The sequence below is a fragment of the Aethalodelphis obliquidens genome, unplaced genomic scaffold (genome assembly GCF_003676395.1).
Source record: "Aethalodelphis obliquidens isolate GAN/ISIS:26980383/991018 unplaced genomic scaffold, ASM367639v1 scaffold12, whole genome shotgun sequence".
NCBI classification, from domain to species: Eukaryota; Metazoa; Chordata; class Mammalia; order Artiodactyla; family Delphinidae; genus Aethalodelphis; species Aethalodelphis obliquidens.
This window is the reverse complement of record NW_020837956.1, coordinates 24,322,988-24,337,169: the sequence shown is the minus strand read 5'-3', so window position 1 is coordinate 24,337,169 and position 14,182 is coordinate 24,322,988. Positions and strand designations below refer to the sequence as shown.

The following is a 14,182-nucleotide window of genomic DNA, read 5'->3' as shown; positions in this document are numbered from 1 at the left end:
GCCCTTTGTCTCCTCTTCTGTGTCATCCTGGGGTCAGGAGTCATTGGGGGTCTCCAGAGAGAGGCTGAGGTCCCAGGAAACTCCTGCTTAGTGTAGTAAGTGAAGGGCTTTCACGGGGGTGGGTGTGCAGCTGCCATTCCCCCAGGAGGGAACTAGAGAGAGACACAGTTGGTCAAAGGAAGCCGTAGACTGCAATCAGGAGGAGGCAAGGCCAGCTCCTCCCGTAAAGCAGTGGCCTGTGAGAGCTGGAAGATGGGGCGCTGATCTCCTCCAGAGTGTCCCCTCCTCCTTCCCCATTTGAGGGTCCAAAGGCCTTCAAGTCTCTGGTGTCTTTTCCACTCCCCTGCTCACCCTGCCAGTTGCCTCTTCGTGAATTGTTTCTATTGTTAATTAATACTGAGCTTGTATAACGGAAGCTGGGGTAGAGACACCGTGGCGGGCAGCAGGCCGCTGACAGAGGGAGCCCGTGTCCCCAGGCTGGCCGGCTGGGCCAGGGAGCAGAAGCACGGGCCATCCTCCTGTCCAGGAGCAGCTGGCAGAACCTCACCTGGGCCTCTTCCTGAGGCAGCTCCCTCTGGCCAAGAAGAGCCCTTTCCTTCTTCTTCTAACTTCCCATAACTTTTCTGAGCTGATATGACTCACAGGAAGGTGAGAATAGTCACATGATTCCTTCCTGGAGAATTTGCTCTTGAAAAGAGGGAGGGTGAGTAGATTTCTTGACCCAAAGGAACCCCTTTTGAGGGTACCATTTTCGGCAGCGTGGGGTGGGGTCAGAGCGGGCTGATTCTGCTAAGGGGAGGGCAGTCTTCTCAGGACACCCTCGGGTCACACCTCTGTGCGTGGCCCTGCACAGATGCACTGTGAGAGCCTGATTATCAGGGCTGATAGGTGTATTTGTCCAAATTAGGAGAATCTTAACACGTGGAACTCTCCTATTGCGTGTGCAATAATCTTGTTGGGTGTGGGGGCTACCTGACCCTCGTTCCTATAGTCTCCCCCCTTGGTTGCTGCCTCTGTGCTGTGGGCCTGTGGCTTCCAGAGGGTCTACATGACTACAGGGCCGAGGGGGCCCGGCTCCCGCCCCTCCACCACAGCCTTTGGCTCTGGTCTATGGCTTTTGGCTAATACTCAACCCAACTTTACAGGCATGAACCGAGATTTCTCTTTACTTTAATATCTCTTTATTAAGAAACCAAATTTAAAATAACTAGAAACAGGGCTTCCCTGGTGGTGCAGCGGTTGAGAGTCCGCCTGCCGATGCAGGGGACACGGGTTCGTGCCCCGGTCCGGGAAGATCCCACATGCCGCGGAGCGGCTGGGCCCGTGAGCCATGGCCGCTGAGCCTGCGCGTCAGGAGGCTGTGCTCCGCAACGGGAGAGGCCACAACAGTGAGAGGCCCACGTACTGAAAATAAATAAATAAATAAATAAAATAAAATAACTAGAAACAAACTTGAAGACAAATGACCTTTGGAAGAAGCTTCAGAGAAAATGTAAATCTTGAGCCACAAACGTGTCTTTTCCTCACTGGATCTTCCCATCTTTCTTCCCTGCTCAGCTTTGACGCGAAGCCCTGTTTCTCTCTAGTGCTTCTCTGACTGTAGGGTCCACCCCCATGGCAACTGCACCCCGAGCACTGCCCTGGGGCCCTGGTTCTGGGACTTGGCAGTCATTCCCTGGAGCCTCTTTCTAGAACCAGCACTAGAACCAGAGACCTACATGTCCATCAGCTGTCTCTCCCTCATCCCCACCCTGGGAACAGATCGAAGAAACAAGGTGCAGGATTCCCATTCTTCATATACTTCACTGCTGTTTCCTCTGTCTGAAGCAGCTTTTTCTTTGTGTCACCGCTACATAGTAAAGATGTGCTTCCTTTGGAGACATGGCCACATTTTGAGTGCCCTCCTTCTCGGTTTCAATTTAAACTTACACTCAGTAGAATATTAACTTGCCTGCTGACATGGAGTAGAATACGGATTCTGGCCAAAGATGCCTCAGAATCAGAAAGTTCATGATGAACATTAACTGGAACAATTACCTGGTAAATTAAGCAGCCTCCTTCACCCCACCCCTGCTCTCCCGAGCCCTGGGAGAGAAGGCAAGCAGAGTTTGGTGGGTGCCCCAGCCTTCAGCCTAGCACCACTCTTCCTGCCTTCCAAGCCCGCTGGCGTCACCGTGTCAAGCAACTAGCCCTTTTTGCTATCCCCCCTCTGTTGTGAATTTCAGTTAGCAAGGCCACCCAAGCCAGTCACTCCCCAAAACTGCTGAAGACTCTTCCTCGTGGGCGAGGGGTAGGGTCGGTTAGCACTCTGCCGACAGAACCCAGTAGCATGGATATATTTGGAATTTCAGTGAACTTGGTTGCATGACATAAATGCATAAGAAGCAGATGAGAGGAGAGCCCCAGTGTGACCCTGGAGGCTGCTTCCGGTTTTCCTTGCAAAGTGGTCCCCCATGGCCTGTGCCTGTTCCCATTTTCCTCTTTTTGAAAAGTAGAAAGAAGTGATTTCTTGACTGCTAAACATCTCCTCCCCAGAGAAGTAGCCTGAGTGGGTCAGAAGAAGAAGGAGAGAAGTCCTCAGACATTCCCCTCTGTCCAGCCCTCCTCCTCAAGCATAAGAATAGATGGATGAGCCGTGAAAAGGTGGGGCTGGGACCGTCTGAAGTGCTTGAAGTGCAGGGACCCCACATGCACTGTCCTTTGCCCTGGGTGTTCTCAGTCCCAGAGGATATGTTTCAACTGGCCTAAGGATCAGAACAGCCTTGCAGTTGTTTAGACTCCTCAAAGGCCAGACCTCCTGGCTTCACTAGGGGCCCTTGGGTCATGACACCTTCCAGTTGCTATTCCATTGTCCCTGGGGCTTCTCACCTGGGTACAGAGAGTCTCACTGAGAAGTGAGACTATTTCTCCCAGTTCCTCTTTATGACCATGAAATGGCAGCTGGCCAGCTGGGGCCTGTGGGAAAAGACTAGACCTGAGCTGTTAGGCTGAATATTAAGTTTGATGGTAGACAGGGAAGTGGGCACCTCTGAGCAGGCCACGCCCACTTCTCCAGACCCAAAGACCCTGGCAGGCAGTTGTGCTGAAACAAGGCAGCTTCCTTATGTCTGGGGAGAAGGCTTAGGGCAGTGTATTGCCTCTTCCTCTCGCTAAGCCTAGAAATCTAGTTAAAATACCCCGTATCCCAAATCCAGCCTAGGACTGAAGCCTGCCGAAGGATGGTCTTGGTGGGGCCTGCCAGCTGGGGAAGTGGGGAGGGGACACAGGCCTGTGGGAGGGGGCTCTGCGGCCTGTTTTCCGTGCTCTCCTTTAGCACCAACCAGGTTGACCAGGTCTTTTCTCCTTCAGGAGCCCTTGGGACCCCAGCCCATCACTTTCCCCTTTTGAGCTCTTCCTCCATGGCTGTTGATTCTGGCCTGTGGAGAGCAGAGCTGTAAATCCACAAATGCTGCAGCATTACACATACATTGTGACATGTCTGTGTCCATTTAGACGTTCATGACCTGGCTGAGTGTGTGTGTGCCGTGCGCGTGCAAAGTGTAGTTCATAGTTGACAGTGTATGTATATAATAGCTGACGTATTTATATGTGAGTGCAGAATTAGTGCCTGTGGCGGTTTTCTGTATTTTGAACTCATTGAATCAAATTAATTTAAGGGATAGGAAGGAGGATTGGGGGGGCGGGGGTGGAACGTAGGAAGAAGGACTCTTAGCAAGATTATTCTTTAGGACTATTAGTCGTGATTTCCCAATGAGCCTTCATGATGCCCTTTTCAAATAAATGTTAATGTTGTCGCCACACGGTTGTCTATTTGATTTCTTTAAAGTAAATGGTTTTTTGAGATGCAAACAGGATCTGAAAATGCCACCAGTATTAATCACTGACATTTAGCCACCCCCGCCTATCATTATTTACTTGCCTCAAAAGGAAGGAGGGAAAGGGAAAGGATGCTACCAAGATGTAAACACAAGGCCCAGGATTCCCAGCATAGGAGCATCCTCAGATGGGAAGGCCTAGGCCATTTCTTCATTACAGTGACTAGAATCTAGCCCCATTTCATATAACCCTCATTGAGGGAGACTTTATCTTAAAAGTCTGGCTTTCTGATTCCATCAGGACTTCCCAGGTGCATTCCAGTTTTCTTTAATTGTGAACTTCTAAGATCATCAAAATATGGGAGTAGGGCTTCCCTGGTGGCGCAGTGGTTGAGAGTCCGCCTGCCGATGCAGGGGACGTGGGTTCGTGCCCCGGTCCAGGAAGATCCCACATGCCGCAGAGCGGCTGGGCCCGTGGGCCATGGCCACTGACCCTGCGTGTCCGGAGCCTGTGCTCTGCAACGGGAGAGGCCACAGCAGTGAGAGGCCCGCGTACCGCAAAAAAAAAAAAATTATATATATATGGGAGTAAATATGGAAGTGCCACACAGAAGCGTTCCCCAGCTGGCTTTGATCTGCATCATCCCCTGGTATGTCTGATGCAACTGATGTGGAGATGTGCATCTCTGTGCATCAGTGTCTGTGAGTCTCTTGTGGATTGTAAATGTGTGTGACTGCAAACCAGGGGCCCCAACATTGTGAAAACATCATGGGGACATACAAAAGAAGCCCAGCCCCTGGCCTCTGCCCTTGTGGAGCTTAGAGTTTCCCTGAGAGAAAAGCACAAGACATGTGCAGCAAGAAACTTGCCATCTGAGCTGGTCTGCATGCCCCCCCCGCCCAATGCAGAGAGGCTGACTGCAGAAACCCTGAAAATGAGCAGGTTCAGCTGCAAGAGATCCCAACTTTCCCAGTGGAAGTGGACTTCAGCCTGGGCTCACGTTGAAAAAAGGGTAACATTCAAAATGGAGGGGGAAGGTGGGGAATTCCAGGCAGAGGGTGGAGGAGGATGGTAGAAGAGTGAGAAGACCAGGGGAAGTGGGGTTTGGTAAGGAGAGTGAAACTGATGGACGAGGGCCCTTGTGTGTGCCGTGCCCAGTAGTTTGGAATTGATGGAAGAGTGGGGGTGGGGCGATTGTTTTATGTCGAGCTAGGGAATATGGAGAAAGCAAGATTTTGTATACATTAATATGAAGAATGTGTACGATGGGTTGGGGAAGAAGGCAACTGGAGACAAGGGCACCAGTTGGTTAGGAAGCTGTTAGGATAGTTAAGGCCTGAGCCACGAGCGCTGAGAATGAAGAGAAGGCTGCAGCTGGACATGAGGAGAGAGCTTGGGCATGACAACGGGGAAAAGATAGTCACACCTCAAGGCTTGAGCCCTAGGGACTGGAAGAAGCATGTGCATTTTGTGTTGTATTTAGACAGATGTGTCTCCATGGGTGTGTGTTTATGTGGGCGAGACCCTGTGTTTGAGAATATCTGCGAGTAGTCTGATAAGGCAGTCAAATCTGAACTGATACCAACCCTCAGCTCTCACATTTAGCCTCTCAGTGATAACATGATCCCATCCATTTTCTCATTAACCCTCACAGTAGCCCTCACAGTAGCAAGGAAGAAAGGAGTAGATGAGAGAACTAAATCTTGGAGAAGTTCAGAAACTTGCCCAAGGTCCCAGATATCTAGATTCACGGAGGCATTACCACAGCTTGCCACCTGAGCCCAGAGCGTCCTCCCAGTTTTGGTTGGGCTTCATCGGCTTCCCGCTGGCTCATGGAGTTGGATGGGAAGCAGGGTCACTTGGAGGAATCCTGCCTCTTGACACATCAGCCAGCTGAGCAGTCCTTCCCCATCCAACGGAGAGTGGGAAATGTAGCCATACTGAGCCATCACCCAAACTATTTGACCCCTTGAAGACCCATTTGTCACGGGTAGGAAATACGTTTTCTTTTCATTCCCATTATATCCTATGAAACATACTACCACTTGGTCACAGGGAAACCACTATCGCTCCTTCAATATGTGTTGCTCTTTATCTGATGGATATGCATTTTTATTTTATTCGCCCAGTCAATATTCAAAGTCAGAGTCGGATGCGAAACTTGAAAGGTTTTATTTCCTAACTACAGACAGCTTTAAAAGGTGGAATGCCTGGCGCCATCACCGCCTGGGCGAGGCCTCACCCAGGCCGCGAGGCGGCAGGAGGGCAGGAGGTGGGGCTTTGGTGTCGACTTCCAGGGAGAGAAGCCCTGCCCACTGCGCCCTCACTGGCCCTTCTTGTGGGCGTTCTTGATGATGGTGTTTTTGAACAGCGTGACCAGGGGCGTCTGGCTCTTCTCGGAGGTCATGAAACCGCCGTAGCGCTTGTCCTTGGGCGGGCTGCCCCAGCGGAAGTGCTCCATCTTATACGGCCCCTCGTCCTTCTTCTCCGCCGCCTCGGCCTCCGCCACCAAGCCGTACTCCAGCTCGGCCCGGGCGGCTGCGCCCTCGGTCGGGGCCTCGGGGCCGCGCGCCGGCTCGGGCCGCTCCCCGGCCAGCTCCCTTTTGAACTCAAGGGGGAAGGCCTCGGCCGACTCGTCCTCGGCGCCATTGGGGTACACCTTCACGGGGCGCCGCTTCTTGCCCACCGGCTTGCCCCAGCGGAAGTGCTCCATGGAGTAGGAGCGCTTGTCCTCGCGCGGGCCCGGCTCGGCGCCATCGCCGCGGGGTCCCGGGCCTTCGCCCCCCGGCACCCCCTCCTCCTCGCGCTTCTGGGCCGCGCCGCCGCTGCTGCTGCTGCTGCTGTTGTTCCGGCGGCCAAAGCGATCCCAGCGGAAGTGGCTCATGACGTACTTCCGGGGGTTCTCGGTCAGCGGCTGCTCGTCGCCGTTGCCGGGGAACACGGGCGTCTCGGCCGAGAGGTCTGGCTTGCAGGCCCGGATGCACGCCTGCTGGAGAGCGGCGAGCGCGTCAGGCCCCCGCGCCCCGCGGCCCCCATCCCCGCCGCGGCGCCCTCACCACCGACAAGCTGCACCTGCGCCTCTGCTACCTCCGCACGTGCGGGCCGCACAGGCGGCCCCAGTGCCCTGTGGATTCCTTGCCGAGGACGTCTGCCCACCCCCGCCTCTGGGCACCCACGGACATCTGAGACTCAGCTCGGGCAGCGCCTCGTTTGTCCCCTGGTACCCCTGCCTGGCAGCTACAACAAAATCCCTGTCCCACTCGGTGGTTTACTTGTCCCCTAGCTTTGTGGGCAGGGTCAACGTCTTAAACCTTATAAGCCAGATATATAGGAATTCATCAGTAAATGGCAGGTGGGTGGTAGTTGTTGGCACTTAGTGAATCCTGAATAAATGAACATGGTTCAGTTCGGTCTGGGAAGGGCATCGGGTTGAAATTTGGGAGAGAATCTCCCAACGTGGGAAAAGAAGTCCAGGCTTCTAGGGCCTGTATTTTCCATAATGCCTCAACCTCACCCCAGTGGTCTGCAAACCTACCTCATACCCTCCCCCAGCCATCTCCCTCCAAACTTTCCCACACCCATCTGGCACACACTTTCAAGTCTTCTGAGCTGACCCTATACTTTCGTCAATCAGTGAGCTTTGGGAAGAGGTGTCTCACTTCCCTGTCACCTTCTGACTGGAGGGAAGGGTAGAAAGTCAGGATTATTTCCATTGCAGGGGTCATGGAGCCTGTATCTCCTCTCCCTATAACTGGACAACTGTGGCACACATTTGCTTAGGAAAATGACCTTGGGGCTGCAGCCTTGAGTTTTTAGTTACTGGGGACAACAAAGGAGGGAACAGAATGATCGCACCCACTCTGTTGAGTTGGGGATTTCATACTCCAGGGATTTAGAATTATAACACTGCAGAATATTAACAGTGGAAAACAAAAATTATCTCATAACTCCTCTCCCCTGGACACATAATGACACCCAATTTCTCAGAGAGGAGAAGGGAACTTGGCAAGGTTCCACAGCCCATTGGTGACAGAGCTGGGACTAGAACCCATGGGCTCTGACCACGGCCAGAGCTCGTTCCCTGGTGAGCTCTCAACGGAAGAGGCTGTGCAATGGGTGTCTCCGATCAAGAGTCTCTTGGGTCTCTCTGAACTAGAGCTCACAGGATTCCCTAGGCTCTTTATTTCTATTTTATATTCCACATGCAACCTGCTCTGTTTTTGAGAAAGTCTCTCTCCTCACCTAAACTCAGCTTCTCTACTGACAAAATACACAGAATGTAGTGATATGCATTGCACCCTCACCAGGCAGGTACAGGCAGAAGGATGGAACTCAGTCACAGACACCAGCAGTGTGTCTTTTGCCTTGACTTGGTATTGTTTCTCATGTATGCCTCCCAATACAAATACACACACACACATAAACACACACACACATATAAACACACACACACACACACACACACTGTGGTGACCTAGAGGGAGTTCCAGCCTGGCAAAAAGGGCCTTTATATGCTTCTGGAAAGGCTGCTGAAGGGTTTTTTCCTTCTCCCTCTAGAGATGGTTTATAGTACTACCTTCCTGGCTTTGTAACTGGTAGTAGGTAGAAAGGGAAGAAAAATGGAATGGAAATGTCAAGTGACATGAGATTATTTAAAAAGGAATAATTTGAGGCTTCCCTGATGGCGCAGTGGTTGAGAGTCTGCCTGCCGATGCAAGGGACGCGGGTTCGTGTCCCGGTCCGGGAAGATCCCACATGCCGCAGAGCGGCTGGGACCATGAGCCATGGCCGCTGAGCCTGCGCGTCCGGAGCCTGTGCTCCACAACGGGAGAGGCCGCAGCAGTGAGAGGCCCGCGTACCGCAAAAAAAATAAAATAAAAAGGAATAATTTGGGGGCTAAAAGATTGAAAGTATAGGATCAGTTGAGGGAGCAATTATTGTTATCATCATTGTTAGAATTGTTTGCTTTAATGGCACTGTCTCTAAATAGCTTAAATGGAGTGGGTCTCTATACAAGAAGACAGGACAGGAAGTAAAGATAATCAAGCAGAACTTGGGGACCAGACCCATCTCCCTGAAGCTGCTTCCTCCTTCCTTGGCCCAATTCTGACTTCACTCTGGAGGTCTATTCCTGCCCTTGGATGACTTACCCATATCTCTGGGAATGAATTTCCCCTTCCCCATACCCCTTTCTTTGTGCTGTCCCAGCCCCAGTCCCATCTGATACCCAAACCAAGATGGCGACCACGGCCCACATACCAGCAGGTTAGTTTCCGTGGTGAGGTCCTGACACTGGCTGCTCTCCAGGCACCAACCACGCACCTCCATGGAGGCCTGAAGCAGCAAGGTCAGCAGCAGGACGCCCGAACAAGTGCTGCACAGTCTCGGCATCTTCCAGGCAGGCTGAGGCTCTGCAGAGGCAAACAAGATTAATGGGACCCCTGCAAGGAGCAGAACAATGTTGGCCACTCATCAGAAAGGACCGTGAGCCAACATTAACAATACACTCATCTGTGGAGCTCAAGGCCTTTCGAGGACAAGCTCAAGGAGCAGGCGGTGTGCAGGGTGGTCGTGTGAGTTGGGATAGAGAGGAGGGCAGTGGGACCTGGGGAAACTATGTACAATTTCTCCTTTATCTCCTATTAAAAATCAGACCCCAAAGGACGTTAGAGCTGGAAGATATTTTAGGGGTCATTTGGTCTGGCCCCTTATTTGAGAGATGAGGAAACTAAGGCCCAGGGCGAGACAATGACTCAGATGTTCATGACAAGGTAAGGCTAAGTTCTCCTGATCCAGCACAGAGCTTTTCGATTTTACCATCTTCAGGAAACTACAGTTCTAACACTCCAGGTCGAAGGAGTAACTTGGGAAAGGCAAAGCACTCCGAAACTCCTGCTTGAGATGGTCTACTCCTCACCACCAGGATTCTATCATTCCTCAGAAACCCTGTTTCCTATGAATAGTAGGTTTAAATAAAGGCAAATAAAATCTCTGTCCAGTTAAGCCAAAACCTCAGCCGACCCAATCTGATGTCCTGTACACACATCACTCAGGGGATCACTATTTCTCAGGCCCCTGTAACTTTGAAGAGATTTTTTTTTTTTTTTTTCCCGATACGCGGGCCTCTCACTGTTGTGGCCTCTCCCGTTGCGGAGCACAGGCTCCAAATGCGCAGGCTCAGCGGCCATGGCTCACGGGCCCAGCCTCTCCGCGGCATGTGGGATCCTCCCGGACCAGGGCACGAACCCGCGTCCCCTGCATCGGCAGGCGGACTCTCAACCACTGCGCCACCAGGGAAGCCCGAGATTTATGTTTAAATCAGACCCATTCTTTTAAAACTGGCTCGTCTCCTGAACACATTACACGTCAGACCTCCTCTTGTTCTATGAGTCTCTCAAATGTAGTCTGAAATAGCTGGACTTGGAGATGCTGTAGGTGTGGAAGGGAAGGAGATGGTCACACAGGGCAGAAGGGAATTACCTCCCATTGTGAACACCTACCAAAGACTCTTTCTCAGAGAAGTCAGGAAGTACCTCTGGTCAGATGCTGAGTTCAAGGGGTCAGGATGCAGTAAAGGGAAGAATCAAGGCTGCATTTTGCCCCATGTATCTGACTCTTTCCCCAGCTTTCTAGCTTTCACACTGCCCTGTCCCCTGTCATGAAGGTCAGCCCTCTGAAATGACCCTGAGTTCTGTCATCAGCTCACCAACAGCTCCACAACCATTTTAGATTTCAGAAGATCTTTTCAACCAGCTGTTAGGAAGAAACCTAATTAGATAAGAAAAGTAATTCACATTAAGGTGTGGATGACTAATTTTCTCTCCTAATTTAAAAATATCTGCCTAAAGAAATCTCCTGTTTGTGGAGGCATAGGCCAAATCTTTTTTATAGGGAAGGCTCTGGAAGTGAAAGTTCCCCCTGGCTCTCATTGTCTACTTCAGGAAGCCACTTCCTTCTCTCTGTCCCACCCCACTCCTTCCCCCAAAAGCTGAGCCAAAAGGGCTCCCTTCTGAGTGGTTGCCAAGCACAGCCTGAGTGTTTTCAGAGCAGCCATTAGGTGGTGCTGGCAGCCAGTGGCCTAGCCTATCAGCGTCTCAGGGCAACTGGGAGAACATTGGTCAACCTTGGTGTCCAGTTGAGACCTGGGACAGGCTGCTCCTGTTGTAGACTTTTGGTGCTCCAGTTCAAGTACAAAGCCTGAATTTGGTGGACAAGGCAATTTATGTTAAAGCTCTGAGACCACACAACGCATTTTCGTCAGAAAAAAACGCCTAGGTTTACAAGAGAAGCAGAAAAATGACAGTTTTATATCACTATGGGCAACTGTAAAATAACATATTAGTAAAGAAGGAAGTAAAATCATGCAGGTCTGACAGTCCCCTCAACTATATTTCAGTTCTCAAAGTTGGCCATTCTGGAATGATTTCATTTTCTTTTTTTTTTTTTTTTTGCGGTACGCGGGCCTCACTGTTGTGGCCTCTCCCGTTGAGGAGCACAGGCTCCGGACGCGCAGGCTTAGCGGCCATGGCTCACGGGCCCAGCCGCTCTGCGGCATGTGAGATCTTCCCGGACCGGGGCATGAACCCGTGTCCCCTGCATCGGCAGGCGGACTCTGAACCACTGCGCCACCAGGGAAGCCCTGGAATGATTTCATTTTCTAAAAACTTACCTCATGATTTCAGACCTTCCTGAAAAGCCTCAGAGAGCATTTCCTCTCCTGCTCCACTGGCTATGTGTACAACAGGGTGACATTCTCACCCCGCACCCTCTCAGAGCTGCAATCTCCTGCTAAAAAGTTAGATAGCTCCCTGAAAGCAACTTGTCTTCTTTCTGCTTCTGTATATTTTCTATTTTTCAACAAAAAACAAATATTACATTGTGTTATTTTTTAAAGCAATAAAGTAAGAGGGAGCTGTCAAGTGTGCTTTCTGTAAGTAGAGAGTGTCCAATAATTGTGTTATTTTTTAAAGCAGTAAAGTAAGGGGGAGCTGTCAAGTGTGCTTTCTGTAAGTAGGGAGTGTCTAATAATTGAAAGCTTGGAAAAATAAGTAGAAATTTGGAATTTGCTAATCTTGACATTAACTTTATAATAGAACTACACTTATTAGAAATTCATTTGTGTAGGTGAATTCTCTATGAGCTAAACAAAACTTTTTTTTGTTTTTTTTATTTTATTTTATTTTTAAAGTATTCTTTTTCATTATGGTTTATCACAGGATACTGAACATCGTTCACTGTGCTCTACAGTAGGACCTTGTTGTTTAGCCATCCTGTATATACTAGTTTACATCTGCTAACCCCAAACTCCCAGTCCCTCCCTCCCGCACCACCCAAAACATTTTGTTTGTTAGTATAAAATTGCACACTGGCCATGCCCTCTGTGAAGATTAGAGGAACAGAGGTGCAGAGCTTTGTCCTTGCACCATGATACACACGTATCAAGTCCTAAAACAGAATGTCAAAGGAACATTAAGTCATTACATAAGCCATAGTCTGTACATATCTCAACAATGGACAGAACAAATGCACACTTTTACTTTCCTTGGCTCCTTCCAGCCATTCTGTGGGAACCACCACCTCACCATTTATTCAGGAAGAATTTGGGGAATCCAAATGCCCTGCAGACTCTCTCTCCCTCCCTGGGAACCCACCTCGCCTGAGCCTCCATCTTGCCTGGGCTTCCATCGGCTCCCACGGCCGCTTCTGCCCTGCAATCTAGGGTTTGCGAGATAGAAGGTCCATTCTAAGGTCCTATTGAGGGAGGAGACGGGGTGGTTCAGGACCGTGGACAGTTCCCATCCGGGCCACCTCTTTTTAACACCAGCTGCTGTTCGTAGAGGAGGCCATGTCTGTATCAGAGCGCGGCCCCGTCGGGTGCGCTGAGGCGGACAGGGAAACGAGGATTCAGAAATTTGAATCCAAAAAAGTCTGGAATGCAGGGAGTTTATTGTGACTTTTAGCCTCGTCTCTTCTGCCCCCATTTCCAACATCGTATGGTATCTTTTAAGAAGTGACACCTACCCAGAAAATCAGAAGAAAACCCGAAAGACTGGGTCTCCCGAGATCTCCGCAGAACGCGGTAGGAGCCTCAGGGGCCCTAGCAGCCCCCCTCCCCGGGGGAGATGTGGCTGCCAGCTCGTGGAAGGCACCACTTTCAGCCGTCGTAGCCGCTCTCCCACCGTCCAGAGGCTGGGCTTCGCCGCCCCGCTGCCGGCGGATTCCCACGCTGCACCCAGTACAGAAAGTTTTCAAAGAACCCAGGACCGCGGCAAGTCAAAGATACCTCTGAGATCGGAGCTGGGCGAGAGCATTCCGAGGCCCCAGGGGCAAGGGGTCCGGGAATAAGAGCGAGGTTCCGCGCCGTTGCGCCCCTACCTGTCGCGGGGAGGCTGCTCTTGGGCGACTCCCGCTGCGCCGGGGCGAGGATGCTCGGCGGCCTCTCGGTCACTTTTCTTCCCCTCTTTCTCTTCCTTCGCGCCGCCTTGTCCCGCTCGCTCTCCGTGGTCCTTATATACTTGCGGGGCTCGCCTGGGTGGGCGCTGGACGTGAGTGAACTTCCCGGCAGCGGCAGCGTAACAGGCAACTCCCCCGTCCACAGGAAGGGGGGCCGTGGGGCGCAGGAGGGGGTTTCCAGGTAGGGGCTGAGCGCGAGAGCAGACGTGCCCGGAAAGGGGGCTGGATCCCTGCCCCCGGAGGCTGGAATTAACACTGTCCTGCTGAAGGGCACACCTGGCAGCGGGCAGGTAAGAACTTAATTAAGGATGGTTTTGGGTCTGCAGTTAGGACGAGCGGGAGGCTTAGCACCCCGGTGTGGGGCAGGTCTAGCGCGCCCGCTGAGGTCGTTGAGGAGAGGGTGAAGTTACCTGTGTACGTGCTTGGGCTGGCATCTGCCTCCTTCGCATTTGGAGGTAAATACCACCGCCCAGGGAGTACGTCTGTGATGCCTCAGATTTCCCCAGCATTTGGAAACTGTGATGTGAAAATGTCACAAGCAGTCACAATCCCTCTGTTACAGGTTGGAGAGACCAGGGGCAGAGAAGGTCAGGAGTCACTCACCTGAGGCCCAGGACACGTTGCCTTCTTGGGGGTGTGAAGGTGTGTTGCACTGTCCCACTGGGGCCTCCTCTGCGAAGCCTAGTCCCTGGCAGGCTCCCTCCTGTGCCCTAAACCCCAAGGAAAAAGTGCTGTTAACCTTAGCCTATTAATGGAGGGAGGAGGGAGTCCTCTGTGAAGAGCGGCTGAAGTACTTTCCCTGTGCCAATGAGCTAACAGAGTGGTCTGGGGATTCTCAGTCTTCTCCAAACCTGGTCTTGGAGGTCTGGCTTGGTGCTAGTCTCACATGTCAGGCCAGGGAGGAGAGGACAGC

The 14,182-nt window shown here is 51.7% G+C and overlaps 1 protein-coding gene across 1 annotated transcript; it reads right to left on the bottom strand.

Annotated features, from left to right (window-relative positions):
* Positions 1 to 5,964: 5,964 nt before the first annotated feature.
* On the bottom strand, positions 5,965 to 13,294 carry POMC (proopiomelanocortin). The gene is made up of 3 exons (XM_027113900.1): positions 13,192 to 13,294; positions 9,076 to 9,227; positions 5,965 to 6,802 (listed from the first exon to the last, which is right to left on the bottom strand). Exons 2-3 carry the CDS (start codon positions 9,205 to 9,207, stop codon positions 6,140 to 6,142), a joined length of 795 nt encoding a protein of 264 aa, XP_026969701.1. The 5' UTR covers positions 9,208 to 9,227; positions 13,192 to 13,294; the 3' UTR covers positions 5,965 to 6,139.
* Positions 13,295 to 14,182: the final 888 nt, after the last annotated feature.